The sequence below is a fragment of the Podarcis pityusensis genome, assembly GCF_964106645.2.
Source record: "Podarcis pityusensis genome assembly, chromosome: 5".
Lineage (NCBI taxonomy): Eukaryota > Metazoa > Chordata > Lepidosauria > Squamata > Lacertidae > Podarcis > Podarcis pityusensis.
Window position 1 is genome coordinate 54,468,784 of NC_138032.1, and position 20,347 is coordinate 54,489,130.

Below are 20,347 nucleotides of genomic sequence, written 5' to 3' on the forward strand. Positions count from 1 at the left end.
TTTGGGATGTTTATCCGGAGTCCAGGGCACCAAGGATACATGTCCAGTATGCAACAACACACATAAACATAACAAAGAGAAAAACAAATAAATCAGAAGGTTTTTTAACATAGATGTATTGCTAACTATTACGTTAGGAATTCAACTTGTACTTAACTAGCAGCCTCATACGCAGTGTTGCTGTGAATTGCTAACAAACTCCAAAAAACACAATGCAATTTTGAAATCAGTAGTTAAAATTACTGCATCCCCCCCCCCCCCCAGTGTGCAGTTCTCTATTTTAATTCAAAGTAGTGCCCAACGGCATCCAAACAGACAAAGATCTGTTCTCAGGAACCATTATGCATAATTTAGTTATGATATCTTAAGTGGTGTCCAAATCTATAGTGAACTGACAAACAAGTTTCCAAAATATATAGTAGAAGCCTGACTAAGGTATATTCAATGGGTTACGGTAAATTTACAGATGAGTTCAAATTGCCTCTTCTATAAACCACAACAACATTTAGAAATAAGAAGGGCAATAATTGCTTTGTGAAAATCCCCCATGGTATGAATAAAATAGTAGCTTTCTTAAGTTAAATGCTTGGAAATTTATTTAGGTGGCTTTGGTGTTTGAAAACTGCTGCATCCTTAACTATTCTGCAATGAACTAGGCCCTCATTTGAAGTTACTAATTAAAGTTAACAAATTCTTCAGAGAAAAGTCAGTTGGCAAGACTACGAACAACATTAAGCTAGGGACTGGAATATTTGAAAGACTAGATATTTACGGTAAAATTGCAGGATTGTCTAATGAAACAGTTGTGGCAACTAGGAATCAGGATAGCAATTAGATCTCGTACATACGTCAAGTGATCCAAGATTCTCAGCTATGGCCTAATAATGTTGAAAATTCATTTCCTCATCACATTATCCTGGGTGGGGATTTTCGCCCATATTTGCAGTATCCAACTCCCAAAAACACAGGGCAGGAATCTTTCAACCCACTGATGTTTTGCTCTGGCTTAGTCAGTCAAACTTTGCATGGCAGAGTTGCATCCCCTCCTCCCCCAACCCTATCACACAAATGGTCTGCTGTAGGACAGGCACTTCACACTTCCATCTCAAAAAGAGGGAAGAAATCATACTAAAAGCACCTTCCCACATGAAAGCCTTGCTCACCTGACATGCTCTATGTGTGAGGACAAGCAAACTACCACCCAACCAACAGAACATCACCTCCTCACCCCTGCACTCCTCAAAATCTGTTCTAGAAGGTTGAGGGGACCTCACTGGAACATATTTGTGAGTGTGCAGGGGGGAGGGGAGGAAGATGAAGTTCTGTTGCATTAGCAAATGTTCACTTGCATATTGATTGCTGGATTCCACCGACATATGCATTGTGAAGGCAAGGCAGGTGCAGTTCGCCAGCACCAAAGGCTAGTAAGCAATCTGAACCAGGGCTCAGTGAATGGATTTCCATTTCTGCTTGGGTTCATTCTTATTTGTCACGTGCAAGTGTCAGGTCATACTGAGGTGTGACCATCTCCATGCATACAAGGCATGCATGGAGTCGTCAGACCACTCCTAATGTTCAACACCTTGCTGCCCCTGCTTCCCCCCAAAACAGCAAAAAAATGAGACTCCTATGTCTGTACAATTGCAAAGGTTGTGGAATCAGGACCAGCAAGGTGATTATCATGGGGAGTAGGACTAGTTGGGAGTCTTCCCCAAGCATCTCCAAAACGGTCAAGTGGCAGGGTAAAGGGACCCCTGACCATTAGGTCCAGTCGCGGATGACTCTGGGGTTGCGGCGCTCATCTTGCTTTACTGGCCGAGGGAGCCGGCATTTGTCCGCAGACAGCTTCCGGGTCATGTGGCCAGCATGACTAAGCCGCTTCTGGCGAACCCGAGCAGTGCACGGAAACGCCGTTTACCTTCCCGCCAGAGCGGTACATATTTATCTACTCGCACTCAGACATGCTTTCGAACTGCTAGGTTGGCAGGAGCTGGGACTGAGCAATTGGAGCTCACCCTATCATGGGGATTCGAACTGCCGACCTTCTGATTGGCAAGTCCTAGGCTCTGTGGTTTAACCCACAGCACCACCCGCGTCCCTAAGTGGCAGGTACCCTTTTCCAAAGGATCCGGTGCATTTGTGAAGAATGTCTGAATATGGCGTTTAAGGTGACTGCTGCATGGATGCATCCAATACATTAATTTCAGCAGCACCGTTTGTGACACAGTAACATCTGGTTGGCCACTGAGTTACTAGAATGCTGGACTAGATATGCCCTTGGTCTGATCCAGCTGTACGGTTCTTATAGTCCATTTGTACGGAATGTGACATTTCAAGAAGAAAGACATAATGTATTGCTGACACGAGAGCCCCTCTAGTAAGCATAAACCACTTGAAACCCCTTTTTAAAAATGAGAAAAGCCTGGAGCTTTCAGTTTATACTGGAGGAACCACAAATAACTCGGAGCACACCTGCAAAAGAGCAGCACACAAAGATGGTAGCTGAATGACATTTTGAGCAATGATTCAAAAGAGCAATATACAATTTGTAAGAGGGTCCAGTATCTGAACATCACTTGGAAAGGTCCTGGTCTGCAAGACTTTAATTTGATTTCACACCTACAGCAAATTTAGACAAAGAGGTTGGTTTTAAATCATTGAGGCCCCCCCCCCTACAGTTTAGCAAGCATCCTTATATATTAGTGCCTTATAAATCATTCAACACATACTAATGATGGCAGACATTTATTTTGCTGGTTAACAAGAGTGTGGGTGGGGACTAGGAACATCATAGGGAATAAAGTGTAAGGGGTTGGTTAACACTTTCATACACGCACACAAATACACATGTTCTTCCCTGCAACCTTTCCTCTCAGGATTCTCCCACCCTCCAGTCAGTTTGGATGAAGGGGGGGAAATCAAGCAGTAGGGGGAACGGGAACCATTTGTGTGTCCCCCCCCCCCCACCACCAATTCTCCTCTACAAACATTTCACAGCCCCATGCTGATATTACAAGGAAAACATGGTTTTGATATTCTTACCCTACCCTTTTTGCCTTGTAATGGATAGTACTAGTCTCATTCTATGGGACCACCATCAACATTCAGAAATCTTCAGAAAATTGAAATGTTTAAAAATAGTATTTGTATACACTAAACCATTCATACCACAGGATAACCCAATTAATGTCTGCTTGTGCTAAAACCCCAAACCAAAAATATATTTTCCTCCTGTGTCTACTACACACTGTGGGGTTGGTTGCAGACTGTGTAATACTTAGAGGAGATCCAATGAAATCTTTGGGACTCTAGTCATCACGAAGTCAATTGATATAAATGGGTCTACATCTGGTATGACTAGGTTGGGATTCAACCTTAGGGCCTGGTTTAGACAATCTACGGCCCAAAAGTTTGGGTCTCTTGAACTGATTGATTTATATGCAAATAAAGGTGTTTTTTGTAAACTGCTTTGAGTTTTGTTTCTACAGTCAAGCAGTATATAAATTTTACAAAATTAAAAAATGATAAACCCTGTTTATTGCTCACTATCAGTTGCTACTGAAAAGTTTGCATTTCTTGAAACCATTGAGTAAAGCAGGCATTAAGAACATAATAGCCATAAATTGCTAGGGTAGCATATGCCTTTATGCCAATATTAAAAACGTATTTATATAGAAATGTTTTTATTCTATGTGCTCTGGTCCATAAATGCTTATGTCACAATTTGTTAACATGCCACCAGATGCTGTTTTAACTTGTCCATAAAACTTGTGCCAACTGGAAAGCCATGAAGTACAGTTGACTATTTCATCAAAAGAAAGCAATATGGTTAAATACACCACCACCACACAATTTAGATTCAAATGAATCAAGAACTAAAAATAAGGGTAATATGGATTCCTTCCCTAGCACTATCTAATTTTGGTTTGCTGCAGTATGCCTGTAGCCGAAGGCAAGATCTAATTAACCTCCAAATGGATGGTAAATATTTAGACAAGCCCTTTGACAATCAAAAAGGAGACTTCCATAAGCCTAAGCCCTTGTCAAAGACAAGGGAACAGTGTGGAGTCTATTGTTAGGCCTTTCGGAGTCATTCACAACCAAGGTGTTCAAAAGACTGGGTAATCTGGAGCTTTAGGATTGAGGCATGGGAAAATTGTTGGTTTCATTATTCTAATTATACCTCTGAATTTGAGAGTTATAATGTAGTTCCCAAAGATCTATTCATATTTGAGAAAGAGGCCGATTGCTAAGCATCTGCATTACTTTGCTTTTATGCAGACCTCCGTAATTCCTTAATTAAAAGACCTGGCACCAGAGGAAGACATATTTGACATTGGAAAGACTTTCAAGAATTTGAATTCTAGCTTTTTGTTGGTCAGCAAATGCCAAAACATTTTCTAAATATTTGCTGACTTTCCAGAGATTGTTCTGCAACATTTTACTTCAAATACCTAAAGTTAACTTAGAATACATGAATGTTATGAGTTGTAGCCATTGCTGGGCAGCCCACAGAAGAGCAAAAACATTTAGCACCTTTGATTGGACCAAACTTCCATATATCAGAACAGGAGTAGGGAAACACTTTCGGTCACATTCTCTTCTGGGCAACCAGTCAGATTTGGGTACATGATGTATGCCACTTATGGCAAATGAAGCCATTTCAGAATGGGGCAAAAATTCCTATTCAAGAAGCATCACTTTCTCTGAAACCTAGTTGAATCACACACTGTGTTCTAGTGTATCAGTAAATAAGCAAATAACTTAAGATGCAGATTTCTTCCAAATATTTATATTTCAAGCTGGAAAGGGATTGTGGGCAAAGGCAAAATATTGTTTCAGCTACTAGCCACAATGGTTATGCTCTACCTCCACAGTCACAGACAGTATGCCTCTGAAAACCAGTTGCTGGGAATCACAAATGTTGCACTCAAGTCCTGCTTGCAGGCTGCCCATAGGCATCTAGCTGGCCACTGTGAGAACAGGAGACTAGATCATGGGTAGGCAAACTAAGGCCTGGGGGCCGGATCCGGCCCAATCACCTTCTAATTCCAGCCTGCGGACGTTCCGGGAATCAGTGTGTTTTTGCATGAGTAGAATGTGTGCTTTTATTTAAAATGCATCTCTGGGTTATTTGTGGGGCATAGGAATTTGTTCATTCCCCCCCCCCCAATATAGTCCAGCCCCCCAAGGTCTGAGGGACAGTGGACCACCCCACTGCTGAAAAAGTTTGCTGACCCCTGGACTAGATGATCCTTGGGCCTGATCCAGTATGAATTGTAACACATCATGTATTGAACCACCTGTTAGTCATACATGATTAGACCTACTGAGGTTAATGGACTTGACTAACTTAGGTCCATTCATTTATATAGGTGTACTTCAAGCATAACTTGTTTAGATACAAACCCACGTTCTTTACTTTCCACGTGCTTCGGCCTCCATGTTGTCATTTGGGGGAGGCACTGCAGCTCCCCCCCTTCAGTAACATTATTGCATGCAGCTTTTTAGACAGTGAATATTTTGTAGGTCTTTAAATAAATTTTCTTCCAAAACAAATATTTTACTAAGCCTAAGGTAAGAAGGTAGTCCAGCTTTGCAGTGGAAACTGAGCAACACACTGTTTCTTTCCTATAAACTTGTCATTATAAAATATGCCAAATGTAGTGGAGTAGAATGCTTGCTTCAGTAAGGCTAAACAGCAATAAAATTGTTAACTATGGCTATTTGAGAGAACTACTGTCAGACTTATGATCATGTATGGAAATGTTTTCTAACTGGTGTAATTGCCACTTGGTTTGTTTTGGTTACCCTGCAGATGTAAACCGTTTCTTCAGAATACCATAAAGGGACTTAATTGCCAAACATGAGTTTTAACAAAAAGAGCATTATGGAAACTGCATACGGCAGCCTCAAAATAGCAACCCTGTTATCAAAGGCAGTGACACAACATGGAAATATATTTTTAAAATTTAAACTTCTTAATCAGATATAACCTTGTTAGTACTAGTAGTGGCATAACTTTAGTCCTGAGAATCTGACATTAAAGACTTCTAAGAAAAATAACACCAAAGTACTATATAATAAAGGAAGTGTAATCCATGTACACACTTGGTATTCCTGAAACTGTGTTAAGGATACTGTGTTAAGGAAGAGACACAAAAATAGTTAAGTACGGTAATTGTAATGGAATTGCTGCTAGCAGTTGAACATTAAAATTGTAAAAATTACAGAGACCTCTTCACCAGTTAGAAGGAAGAGGCTTACTTAAACAAAAAGTGCTTACTACTCGATAAATTTGAGTTACCTGACATAATAAAGGAGGCAGATTTTAAGATGCAGACCATCCAATCTGCTGCATGTGTATGTTAATTTAAAGTCCTGCGCTTTTTATTTAGAATTTTAATTCCAAGGCACAAGCCATGGCAAGTTTCCACTGAGGGGTTGCTGTTTCCTACTGAAAAAGAAATGGGGAGTATGCAGATGAGAAAAGACGCTGGTGTTGTCTTCCTCAGGAAAACCCTGCACATATCGTTTTGCTTGACGGCTACACTTTATAAGATCCACAGACAGCTTGTGTGTCGCAACATTATGACTTGAAGACACGCTGTGCTAGTGGTGCAAGCTGCTGTCAATATAAACACTATCAAATTTGAAAAGCAAATAAAAACGTTATTTTTAATAGGCGAGAGTCTGTTAGTACCAATGCAGATCAGCCATTCAGAGGGCTTCAGCATTTGCTATGGAGCGATATGCCCTTTCTGCTATGGAACCAGTTTCAGAGACAGACATTTGTAGGGAGCAGAAGACTATTTAAAATCTCTTTCAACTTAAAAAGCACCAAACACCATGTAGTTACACTGATGTCCTTGAAACAGTGGGTGGTAATTCAGAGGAATTTCCATTCCATTAAGGCACCACAGCAAGGACTAACAGCCTGTTTAACTGTCAGGAACTCTGTATGTTGTCAGAATCGTTTTTCATAAGAGAGTGGGCAATATAAAACTGCATGTTCATAATCCACTCAACTTTCAAACTCTAGTTCCTAGATCAATGAAAGGAAAAACTACAAAGGTTGTGACTTAATATAAAAATCATTAAAACATGTATGCATTGTGTAAGAAAGTAGGGAAGGTGTTTTGGATGCCTGACAGAACAGCTGCTGCAAAACTCCAGAAGATAAACACAAATGTGATCTGGTTTGTCACACACACTCTACAAATTGTACACATGAGCTCCTAAATCCATTTCCACAAAAGGTCTGCGGAATTCATGAAAGTCTCTGAGCAACGTCTCTAAAACATACTATTACTTATGCATTAAACTGACCCTGCCTTCATGTGATTTATGCATTTAACTTAGGTTTATTATATCAATTTCCTCAGATAACTACATTTAGATGCTTGAAGAAGTTTTGGTCGAGGTTTCTGGGATTCAGAGTCTCAGAGCAACCAGTGTTTATATTCTTCTTTCTAAATGTCCAATGATTAAGGCACTTCCACCTATTTGCTAGAAGTCTATTTAAAACCAATTTCTTTTCATACTGCTTCAAAGCTCCTGCATCATGTGCTCCTGTCATACAACCTACATATCAAAACCTCATATGATCATAGTCATAGAATTGTAAATAATGCAGAAATCTTTTACCCAAAATGGGGTTCAAACCCACGACCCTGAGATCAAGAGTCTTATGCTCTACTAACTGAGCTATTGCCAGGTAGGTTGCACCCCTTGAAATACCATATGTAAAGTCTGTCGGATGGTCTAATCTTCACTTAGTTGCTTGCAATCAGTTCTATTATTCAGTGCCTTTTGCCATTTGTGCCTCTACATTTGTTTATTTTTATGGTGCAATTCCTTTATTATAACTGTTTGCAATGAAGTACATTTTCATGGGGTACTTTGCAAAAGGAAGACTGCACAGGATTGCAGCCTCAACATTTAATTATTGCTATGTGCATGCAAAATACAAGACTGCTTTGTATCTCACTTTCTACAGGTAGATATTTAGCTCAATATGCCTTATTTGATGTTTTTTGGAGGGGGAACAGAATACGGCATACAAAATATTACAAAAGATGTTTGCAAGCATCTTTCCATTTTAGGAAATAAGACTGATTCTTAATTGTTTAATTTGATCTATATGAAAACTAAATGCTGGGGGGGGAATGAAAAAATAAAGCCTCTTTCCTAATAAGTACAAGAGTTAGCAACTTCTGTCAAGTAAGGCAAATGTGGAAGTCATATATCAACTAAAAGTGGCTGGAGATCTCAGGCTACATGCTCAGCCACTAAATAATCCATTCCCTGCAACAGAAAGGTGTCCAGAAAGGTGTGTTAACAATCAACACAATTGTTTACTTGAACATCAGATGAAAATGTTAAAACATTTACATTTGGAGTCAGTTACAGCTATATCCTAGTCTAGATACTGAAATATTCTGTGCAAACTTGTTTCCTAAGATTTAGTAGTCCTTTTCCAAGGGCTAACCTGTAATACTATGAAGGCAATAAATTAAGGGTGCAAGCCTTGGTATCTACTTTCCTAGGAAGAAATGCTGCTGAACACAGTGTGACTTTTTTCAAACCCTGACAGATATGCTCTATTCGTCAGGCAGGCTTTTGGGGAAACAATTTAACAGCATATTAAAAATGAAAATGAATGTTAACTGTTTATGAACCTATCACTAGCCAGAGAACTTCTTATTTAATAAAAATAATTATCATGGCATATTTTCTAATCTGGCACTTGATATTAACAAGTATCCCAGATGTTGATCTACATGAATTGCATAGTTCCTAATGTATTTGTGAACCAAACCTAGTAATGTTAACAACATGTTTATATCTCATCATTTTAGCAGCAAACAGTCTTTTTTAAAAGTAAGCTTTAAAAAGGAACTGAAGACACCTACATGTCTAGTTTTGCTCACAGAAAGTGGCTTTATAAATACTGTATGTTTTTCCTACCCAGGGATGGGGGAGAGGGAGGGTTCACCTTATAAACTATTAAACTAAAGGCTAACCCAAAGTCAACTGGGAAGGCGATTTACCATTGTGTAACAGTTCTTTTGAAGTTGTTATGACATTCTACAATCCTAATAAACATAATAATATCATTTCAAAATAAGCTATTTAGAAGTAGGCAGTGCATATTTAATTTGAAAAAAATAGATGCCTAAATCATATTTTCCAAGGTAATAGCCATTTTATAAAGCTGGATGAAGATAGCCTCAGCACTTTTTCTTTCTAAAATGTTGCATAATTATTATTTTTCATGCACTTGTTGCTCCAGCTCTTCAGCCAGTGAGGCTCCCAGATCAGCTTACGTTGCATATTAAAAGAAATCAGAATTACAATAAAAACAATCATAAAACAAGACAATAAACAGAAAAGCAGATTAAAAATCCAGCATTACAACAAAGATATAGATATATATATATGAGAAAACTGAGCAAATAAAATAGCTTTATATGAAGTAATTCCATATATCCAACAGGCACCATTTAAAATCGACTCACTCAGTAAGTCTCCAATCACACCTAATTCATACAGGTTTTACTGAAACCAAGATTTCCTTTGATCTCCGTCCAAACTGAACATGACAACTGTGGTGTCCTACTGGTGTAGGAAGAGAAGGGAGGAGGTTTGATTTTATCAGCAAAAGAGCTCCATGGGCAAGGGGTTACACTGATTACATATGCCTGGTTTAGTCCACCCCCGCAGCTTCTTATTAATATGCCAGGATCAAAACTCACATTTTGATCCTGGCTTGTTTCAACAAATCCAATCCTGGTAAAAAGAAGCAGCAGTAGACATGAAGCACATGGGGCTGGCAAAGGATAAACAGAGTGCTCTTTTCATCCTTTACCAGCCTTCTTGGTCACCTGGAGGGAATTCCATGCACTTGCCTGCATGGAATTCCTAGTAACCGATGTTGGCCAGGTAAGTAGTGAAATAAGAGACTGACTTAATACTGGAAGTGGAAAGTTTCAATTGTCTCCTGTCGGAGTACTTGAGTGCAAGCTAGCATCGGCTCCGCACATAGAGCTAAACCATGGTTTACTGTTACATCAAAAATGGGCAACTGCTGACCTTTAAACACTTGCAATATGCCCAACATTCTACACTTAAATTCTTCAAGATGCAGACTGCAAGCAAGTTAATTTTCAATATTACAACAATACAAGAAAATGAGGCAATGTATAGAATCAAAAAGAGTGGCGAAAACAAGAGATTAGAGACTGCAGTAAATGTATTTTGAACTGTAGCCATAACTGATGTTAAGCTTTCAAAAAACAAAACACACACACACAGAGAGAAGTTATGACACCTGGCTATATAGTTTCTATAAAACTTTAAACTTTCCATTAAGCTGTGATGTTGAAATGGCCCAGATTTCCTGTACTGATAATTCCAATTGTTGTCAATCCTAAATCGATCATAACATTTAGTTTCAAATGTCTGGAAGACAGGAGGCTTTTCGTTTTAGCCATGAGTTTAGTTTTCTAAATCAAACACTAATCTTATGTCTGTTACTAACATAACACTGACTGATCTCTAGTGTCTTTTTTGACTTGCACGTTCCAATCTGACCCCTTCCTCTTCTCTTCCACTCAAATCCCTTCCCCTACCACTTTTAGTACTATACATGGCTAGCATTCCATCTGAAATAACATTAATGTTAGTCATTAAACCACATTTTTAAACCCACTTCAAACTCTGGTTTAAAGCTAACCATGGCTAGTGTTAACTGCAATTCAGGTGTAATGCTAACCATGGTCAGTCATGGAAAGGGATATGAAGGACTTCAAGCCAAAGAGAAGATGATGGGGGAGAAATTGAGCACATGAACCAAAGAGATTGAAGAATAGGGAGAAGCATGCAAACCGGAAGGGTACACCATGACAGAACAGGAAATATTACACTTGCACTATACCTGGGCCGAGCATACTTATTTCAGAGCAAATCCCATTGGTGATACTGGGATTTACTTCCAAATAACTGGATTAGGAGAACAATAGAAAGCTTATGCCAACCGATTCAGGACACAGATAAAATACTGAGTACATAAGAATGCTACTGCTGGAAGGCACATCCAAATCCTAATTCCCCCACCACATTCACAGATCTGATGGAAAGTCAATTCAATATCCTGTTATTCACACCACCAATGATAATAAGGACAAAAAAAGTGCATGCATTTAACTGTACCTGATACTCGTTACATTCAAAAGGAGAGTCCTTGTGTATGGCCATCTGATACTTGGCAAATAAAGCAGCAGACTGGGTGAAAGATGATTTGAACTGCAGGTCCTCTAAAGAAACAGGTACTAACCTCACCTTCAGAGCAAGGGAAAACAAAGGTACTTTGTTGGCATTTGTCCAAATGCTTCTGAAGGTAAGGCTAGTATGCTATCTCCTCAAATCCATTTCAAAGCCTCTTCCTAGGAGACATACAAGGAAGCCCAGCAACCGCAGAAATGTATTACTAAGATTTGAAGCAATGGTGGCATTCTAAGTGCTAGGCTGGTTCTGCACTCCAGGAACAGGAAGAGCTCGTTTGCATACCAGCTGAAAACAGTAATACTCAGAGCCACTTAATATTCTATGCCAATTATCTCTCCATGCAAAATAGATAACGTAATCCAAATTCCAGGTAAGTCAAGAAGGATTTGACTGTCTCATGTTCTAGAAGGAGGTGAATTCTAAGATTTCTCAATAAGATCAATAATGGAAGGCAAGCTTGCCACCTACAACCAGTATTTCTGCATCCTGGAGTTGTCATATGTTTTCTAGAGTGTACTCTCAGTTCAGGCAAAGCAGTGATGTTAAACCAAAGGCCTGGTCAATGCTTCACGTGAACTGGCTCTGTAGTTAAGGTTTACTCATTACCGGTCTAGTGAGAATAGATCTAGATTATCAGAAGTTCTCAATTAGAGTTTGTAAACCTGAGGGCTATACACAATTCTCATCCAAAAACCTTTCCCACCACTCCAAATATCTGAATCATGCATTGTAAATGGCAGAACTAATACCTCAACAGAGCTGCAGAATATGAACATCTTCCAAGTTCTGGCCTTCACTGGGGTACTCAGCCTTCCTCCCACCCAAATGGAAGTCATACAGAAGAAACCTGCTTCCTGATTTCTACATTAATCCACATGCTTGTCACTAGATTATGTTTTAGGCACTAGTGACCTAGGTTTTTGTACCTCTGGACTTCGTCACTCTATGTGTTTGGTCAATCACAGCCAACATAAAGGCCAGTTCTGAATACACACAATCCCAAAGGAATTATCCATAAAGTATGATCTACTCTGCAAACTAAATTCCCTACCATCTTCCACAATCCATTATAGTAGACGCTGCCCACCACAATTTACATAGGCTGGAATCCAAATTTAGCCTTCCACAAACAGAAGGGCTCCTTCTGTCCAGAGATGATTACTGATCCAGCAGATTCTCTCTATTCCCTGGCCCCGCTGTTCCAGAGGATCCTACCAGTCCTCCAGAACGGTTTTTCAGGCACCACAAGGGGGAATTGGTTAATGTTGCCTCCCCACACAACTTCTACCAGCAGGAATATCCCCAGTGGCGCTCCACTCAGAGGATACACCCTCCAGCAGCAGCTAAGTCAGGACCCAAGACTGTTTATCAATGATTACACAAAGTACAGTCATACCTCGGGATAAATATGCTTCAGGTTGAGCGCTTTCGGGTTGTGTTCCGCAGCGACCCAGAAGTAACCGAGCCCGTTATTTCCGGGTTTCGCCACTCGCGCATGCACAGACGGTCAAAATGATGTCACGCAAATGCGCAGAAGCGGCGAAACACGACCCGCGCACGCGCAGACGCGCTGTCATGTCTTACGTTCTGTTCAGGATGCGAACAGGGATCCAGAACGGATCCCGTTCGCATCCCAAGGTACCACTGTACATTTTGAATGGAGAAGGATGCCTTTATCCAACTGATGCTTATCAGGAAACACTAACACTTTCTAAAACCATTCCACCACACACACACACACACACACACACACACACACACGACCACTATTTGTGACTTATTTCCATTGCTGAATTCAGATATTTTGCCAAAGAAAGCAGACAGAACAGTGTGAACAAAGGGAGTTGGGAATTGTCAGGAGAGAGAAGAAGCAGCCTACATTAAGGAAAAGGAATTGCCAAAGGATAGATGAGGGTATGAGAGCAAACTGCAGTATGGACAGGGGCATCAACAACACATTGAAGCAAAAGAAATAATGGGTACTGATCAAAGCGTAACCATATCCTAGATACCACATGTCTTCTTGCCTGAATGAAACTAGGGGCCTTTCAGAATTTCACAGTACCTTGCAAAGCTTGGTATGTTAGGGGCAGAAGAGAATGAAGATGGAAAATAAAAAGTAAAGATTTAGTCAAAGAGTTGAACAGGTGTAAGGAAACCATTTCATCCTACACACACACTCTTCCAATACCTTGTTCTCCTTCCCCATCCAATATGCAACATACTTTATGGATAGGACCTCAGCATAAATTAAACCCAAGGTTAACTGTGCCCTAATTTATTTTTATTTCATAAAATTTATACACCAGTTGATTGTTTTGGCTTTTTTTTTTTTTAAAAAAAAAGCCTTCAAAGCTATTTACAAATATTTGTGAAACACATTCAAGCCCTGTAGGATGGCCCATTAAATAGGCATGGAAAACTTTCAAAATCTAGCTACCCTACTGTTTGGGGAATTTAAAGTGTATTTTACTAGTTCACCTGCTCCTCTTTATGCACCATCTCCAATGTTAAAGCAAACCCCATTATTGCTTCTCCTTTTGCTTGAAAATTTCTTTAATTATTTGTGGCACTCATGAGATATGCAAAACCTCCTTGTACTTCCAGGATTTAAGTTTTGTTTAATTCTTTTTTTTTTTTTTTTTTTTTTTGAAGTTTCTATGGTTATTAATTATTTTAAAGGAACAGCTTCCAAATGTCTCAGAATAGACCAAAGCAACATGCTTGTGTCTGACCTGGCTGGCGGTTGGTTTATCAGGTGGGTCCTTGTGAATAACCATCTGGTAACGTTTATAGACCTGGTAAGACTCCTGAAAGGTGGCTTTGAACAGGGAACTTGGTGGAGATGATTGCACCAGCCTCACCTTCCAAAGAAAGATATTCATTATTGGAATAATAGCCATTCAAAAGCTGGGAAGAATACAAACAGTTAGAAACTAACTATAGTTAAATCAACATTTACACAATGAAATCAACAATACTTTTAAACAACCATTTCCCCCTGAGGCCAATGTTACTTTCTGCTCCACTACGCCTTTTTTTTTTTTTAGAAATGAAAAGATTATTTTCCATGTAACCATTTAAGTTTAGTTTCCAGTCATTGTTCTGTAAACACCGTGCACTTTACTCAATAGTTTACAAAGTCTAATACAAAATCAATTTTGAGTAAATCATGCAGTTGTATAATAAGGATTATTCAAACGTAAATACATATATTCTATACATGTTGTAAGAACAAAAACAAGTTGCTACTCAAGTTCACATCCACCCTTAAATTGCATGAGATCATTTTTCTTCCTGCAATTTTCCTATCAGTCTTTGCTGTTGGCTATCTACCATCACCTTTGCACTATTTTGAGATGCTAGGACAAGAACACTGATGAGATTTCTTTTAACACAACTGAATAATTTAAATCTCCCTTAAATCCTATTAGAACAACTTCATGTTAACACATACTATACTAGCAGTTCAATCCTAAGCATGTTTAACTCAGAAGTCTCAAGGAGTTCAATGGGACTTAGTTCTTAGTAAGGGTGTTTAGGATTACTGTCTCAGCCTCCTCTTTCACTATATGCCATATGCCACAGTACCCCAGAATATCAGCATTAGCAAATGGAAAACAGATTTAGCACAAATAAATGTATGCTTTAAAATGTGCTATTAGTGGAACTATACCCATTTTTCCTAAGAAAAAAATTAACATACATGCCAGAACGAGGCATGAGAAGTAAGCCAAGAACAAGTACGGTTGCCACTCATGGTTTGGAGGGAAACAAATCATAGATTGCATTTGGACAACATGACAAACTAGACCCTGACTTGTTTTACCTGTGGGATGGCAAGAATGGGGAAGAAGCACTGAAGACTTTTCAGCAACATGCACCAGCAAGTTGCTCACTCACATCAAACCATAGTTTGTTTTAAGCCATAGTTTAATGTGATACATGACCTGGGCCAACGTATGCCTCAAGTTCACTATTTTTTCTGCTAAGGCTAATGTATCAAATTTTTGATCCAATTCTCATTAAGAAAAAACTATTTCCCTTACACCTTGGCTATGAGTCATGTCTTGCAAGAGACCAAGCAAATACCCTATCACGGCTAGGTGCTACACTGAACAGAATCTGACCTGGCGTGGCAATCGCAAATGAACAGAGCAAGTGGAGTCAGAGGTCATGTTAATGCTAGGCAGTAATCAAGGAGCCAAAGTCAAATGTCCTTCCAGGGTCAGAGACAAGCTAAAACAGAAGCAAGGGTGGGTCAAAACACAGGAGGCAAGCACATGACATGCAAATGGTTTTTGACAGGAGGGTGACAAAGGGAAAGTTACAAGATGGAAAAGTGTAAGATCAGGGACAGAATCAGGAATGAGGCAATTTAAGTGCCCACAAGGGAAAGAACTATAATCAGCCAGGGTGTGCTTTCAACCATCTAGAGCAGGCACCCCCAAACTCGACTCTCCAGATGTTTTGGGACTACAATTCCCATCATCCCTGACCACTGGTCCTGTTAGCCAGGGATGATGGGAGTTGTAGTCCCAAAACATCTGGAGGGCCAAGTTTGGGGATGTCTGATCTAGAGCAAAGGTTCCCAGCTGAAAAAAGCCCTGCCACCATGCACCATCACCTCCTTCTGTTGCTTGACTACTTTCTACCTGCATGAGGCCCCTTGCTGTGGGGAAGGACTGTAACCAGCAACAGCAGGTGGGACCCCCTCTCCCTTACTTGCCAGGCTTTGGGAAGTGGCTCTTAATATCCAGTAGCCAGTGACGAACTCTGTGGCCTACAGGATGAGCGCCACTAGAGTTTTACAGCCTCAACCCCCGAGACAGAAAATTGTGCTAAACAGTGGTGACAGGCATCCTCTCTCCCCCTCCACCAATTTTGAAGGAGATAAAGGGGCTGCTTGGAAAGACTGGTTCACAGGAGCAAGACCTAGTTTCCTAGGGACCAAGCACTGCTCTCCCAGGAGCAGTTTGGTGCCCAGGGAAGTGGCCAAGAGGATAAAGTAATTCTTTGCTAGCTACCTTGTATGTAAGTTTCAGCACACTGCCCAAAACTGGTTAAGAAATTCTTCTCACGGGGTGAATAGGTAATAGACTCATATGCCATCATATGCATATCTGGAGGAAAATAGGTCCTGAAAATTTCCAGAAATGCAAAAATTATAACCAGGAGTCTGGTACTGGAAACTGATAAAAATATTTTGTGAAACAGCATCTTCTTCAGTAATGTAAAAATCTAGCTATTTGTCATTTCTAATTTTTACTTCAAATTAGGGGACTAATTTTATATAACATTAATATCTATCGTAATTACAGTTCCACTAATGTGATTTTTGTTCTGGAAATGTACTGCGCTATTCATTCAAGTGGAACCACAGCACCCTCTTGTGTTTCTGCAAAGAACACATCCACTTAAGTTTTGCACACACTAACATACACACAACAATGTCTTATAAGGCTAAACTGAAAACATCACAGGACTTTTCAAATGCCAGTAATTGACACCAAGGCATGTTATAATGCAACCCATTTTTACAATTAAAAGTAGAAAATTTTTCACATCTGACTAATCAAATACCTTCAACATAAGCAGCAGTACAAGAATGACATGATGGCTCTATGTATCACGTCAATCAAAGTAAGTATCTCAGTACCTCTAACTGGTGCACAGGTTCAGTAGGTAATGAGGCAAAAATGAAGTCTTCAATTGATTTGGGCTGATTGGTTTTAGCTTTCGAGCGCTGGCCAAGCAAAACCTGAGCCTCAGTTTGCAGCGAAGGGTTTTGTGTCTGGTTCTGAAGGGTCTTCTGCAATTTATGTTCCTTCCTTAGTTCCTTTGCTTTACGGCAGGGTGGCTTACTCAAGTCGGCTCCTTTCCCTAGAAAGGCAATGTGTACATACTCAATGGGGAAAGTGTGTGCTGTAGAACAGCTACATTCGTTCAGCTGTATACTTTTATGATGACTGGAAGAAAGGCAATGTATACCATAAGCAAAAATGTAATCCTCTTCTGACACTCCAGCTACATTTTATTATTGTGCTTGTATTGGGGAAAATACCAGGGTGATCCCCAGTATCCCTGTGGGTTTGCCTGGATGCTCCAATCAACACCAAACACCAGTCAGATCAATTAACAGGCATTTATTTAGCACCAGAATGCGATGCCACATGACGTCCCCTTTGCCAGAGAGGAAAGTGGCCAGCTGGGTAAAAGGCACAGCACTATTTACACTTTAAACATTCCTAAACAACAGCTATTCTGCCTAAGTAACTCATATGGCATAGCAATGGCCTTCTCTCCTCCCTCCCTCCCTCTTCCTTGCTTATCTGTTCCAGCTACTGTCTACTCAAAATGTATGTACTGCTTGTTTTTTAGTACAGTGGTACCTTGGTTCTTAAACGCCTTGGTACTCAAAAGCCTTGGTTCATAAATGCCGAAAGTAAGTGTTCCAGTTTTCAAACATTTTTTGGAAGCCGTACGGCCGATGTGGCTATCAGCTATTGTTTCCAGGGCGTCTGCACCAATCAGAAGCTGCAGCTTGGTTTTCAAACATCTTGGAAGTCAAACGGACTTCCAGAACGGATTAAGTTTGGCGCTTTTGTTTTTGCTATTTATTTTGTGTTTTTGAGGCTTTTTTGGTTAATTTGTTTTTGTGACTGTGTGGAACCCAGTTCAGCTACTGATTGATTGCGTGACTGCGGAAATTGATAAAAGCGCCACATCCAAACAATGACTATCATGAGTGCAGGTAACGAAAAAATAATAATTTTAATTTTTATCACCTACAATAGTGTCTTATTTATTTTATAGTACAGTACATTGATTATTGCTTTCATTTTATGGATCAATGGTCTCATTAGTAAAATTCATGTTAAACTGCTGTTTTAGGGGTTGTTTTTAAAAGTCTGGAACGGATTAATCCGTTTTGCATTACTTTCTATGGAAAAGCATACCTTGGTATTGGAACACTTTGGTTTTGGAATGGACTTCCGGAACAGATTAAGTTTGAGAACCAAGGTACCACTGTATATGTCTGCCTTGCCCATAACACTTGTACTCATCACTTGTACGGTTAAGCAGCACAAATAATTTCCTACTTGTGTATAAAGTTATAATACTATATTTGTAAGCCACTCATTAGTCCCCGTCCCCCCCGTTTTTTTGCAAAAGTAACTCAAAGCGGGGCCAACAGTCAAGAAGGTGGTTTCTGCATGTGCAGTAGAACCAGCACGAAACAAAACGGAAAAATCTGGAACACATTCATATTTTTAAAATGCAGGATTAAAACACCCCACCCACTAAAAGAGGCTACTGATAAATTAATTAATTCCTGGTTGAGGAGAAAAATGATTTTGATGGGCTCCTGAAGACAGTGAGCCACCCTAGAGGAAGCCTTCCACAAGCAGGGAGCCACGACAAAAAAGTCCTGTTCTCATGTCACCAGCCTCCAGACTTCCTGTGGGCACATGAAGAAGGGCCTGAGCTGATGATTGAAGTGTCCTAGTCTGCTCATATGGGGAGAGGCAGCCCTTGAAGTACTGGGGTCCTGAGCCACATAAAGCTTTATAGGTCAAAAGTAGGACTTTGAATTGGGCCCAGAAACTAACTGTTAAGCCACTGCAGTCAACACAGGATTGGTGTTATATACTCAGGCTGTCTTGATCCAGTGAGCAACCTGGCCGCTGAACTCTGAACCATCTGCAATTTCTGGAAATCGCACAGGACAAACAGGGAAGAGAAAAAAAGAAGGTGCAAAGCTATCTTGCCATCTTCTTATATTAAAGATTAGTTACCTGGTTTGGGAACTGCGGGACTAACTTTAGCTGACTCCAACGGCTCCCCAGAATTGGCATTAACTTTCTCATGAGACAATTCAATATGCTCTGAGTCTGCTTTCTTCACTCCTTCCCCACTCTCCACCTTCTCCAAATGATCAGGATTGAGGGGTTTTAGTTCAGCCTGACAGCTGCCTGGTTCGTCTTTTAAGAAAAAACTGCAGCCATCAGTATCTTTGCTGTGAGAATCCATAGGCTCCACTGTAAATAGGAAAAAAATTAGGACAAACCATGAGCAAAAGAGAAAGGACAGCTGATAAAAAAAAACTATATAACACTAATAATTAAAATTTAAAAGACAGCTACAGTTCTATATAATTTACATGCCACTGACCTATTGATCTAAGTAAAAAAGAAATTTAATTGCACAACAATTTCAACTGCACAAAACCACAACAGTAAGTAATGTTTAAAAGACCGCTTATTACCTTCACTGTCTACTACAGGAATTTCCCCCTTCATTAAGAATTTCAACATCTTCTTTAGAACCTTCTTATGTGATTTGGAAGGCTGGAAATGTAAGGCCCGGCATCTAAAAAAAGGAAAAGGGAATATAGTCAAGGTATCCGCCAAATAGTATAGTATATTAAACAAAAATTTGATACGTATGTTATCAATTAGTCATGTAGTCTAGGTTCCATGGAACAGTTTAGGCTTTGTTAACAATACCACATTAATTAGTGGCTAGTGATGCTCTTTCGATATTTCTGTGGATGTTTGGAATTATGACAACATTAACATTTAATCACCCGCATTCGCTAAAATGGGCTGAGAAGTTACATGGAATTAAAGCCCAGCAGAACACACAGTTTCAAAGTCTTGCAATGTACAAGTTACTCTGATATTTTTACATCTCTTTTCAGCAAGGTTCTTTACAACAGTACAAGTACAACTAAAAGCATTTTATGCACAGGGTTCCAACCTGCTTGCTCATAATAAACTGTTTACCCTCACAGCAACCTGCTTCATAGCTGAATGACATCACGAGTCACCATTTCCCATTAATATTGATATTAAGCAGATATCCGAATCTGTCTATATGTCGACATTCAAGAAAATATACAGAAGTATTGCCTTACCTTATTGTATATTGAGGACAACACGTACGATTCATAATAGGCTTGTAAATGTATTTCCCACTCCTGTAAGTTTTAAAAAATAACTATGTAAATGTATGTTTAGTTCTTAGAATAGCCATGATTATAAGGTTTAAATAA

The 20,347-nt window shown here is 39.7% G+C and overlaps 1 protein-coding gene and 1 long non-coding RNA gene across 8 annotated transcripts in view; one reads left to right on the forward strand and one right to left on the reverse strand.

Annotated features, from left to right (window-relative positions):
- Nucleotides 1–20,347, reverse strand: part of ATE1 (arginyltransferase 1) — a 74,127-nt gene that overhangs the window by 48,378 nt on the left and 5,402 nt on the right. For 4 of the 7 annotated variants that reach the window (XR_013986356.1, XM_081005265.1, XM_081005266.1 and 1 more), the window contains exons 3-8: nt 20,210–20,272; nt 19,559–19,662; nt 19,089–19,331; nt 16,949–17,172; nt 14,025–14,153; nt 11,215–11,343 (exon numbers count right to left, since the gene is read on the reverse strand). Coding sequence is in view for 6 of the 7 variants with exons in the window: in XM_081005265.1 (XP_080861391.1) it covers nt 11,215–11,343; nt 14,025–14,153; nt 16,949–17,172; nt 19,089–19,331; nt 19,559–19,662; nt 20,210–20,272 (892 nt within the window). In the remaining variant the exon portion in view is untranslated. The remainder of the gene's footprint in view (nt 1–11,214; nt 11,344–14,024; nt 14,154–16,948; nt 17,173–19,088; nt 19,332–19,558; nt 19,663–20,209; nt 20,273–20,347) is intronic. The other 3 variants (XM_081005267.1, XM_081005263.1, XM_081005264.1) reach the window with 2 other exon arrangements.
- On the forward strand, nt 2–5,566 carry LOC308477096. Its single transcript, XR_013986368.1, has 2 exons — nt 2–1,742; nt 2,110–5,566. It is a non-coding gene; the product is annotated as an uncharacterized lncRNA (long non-coding RNA).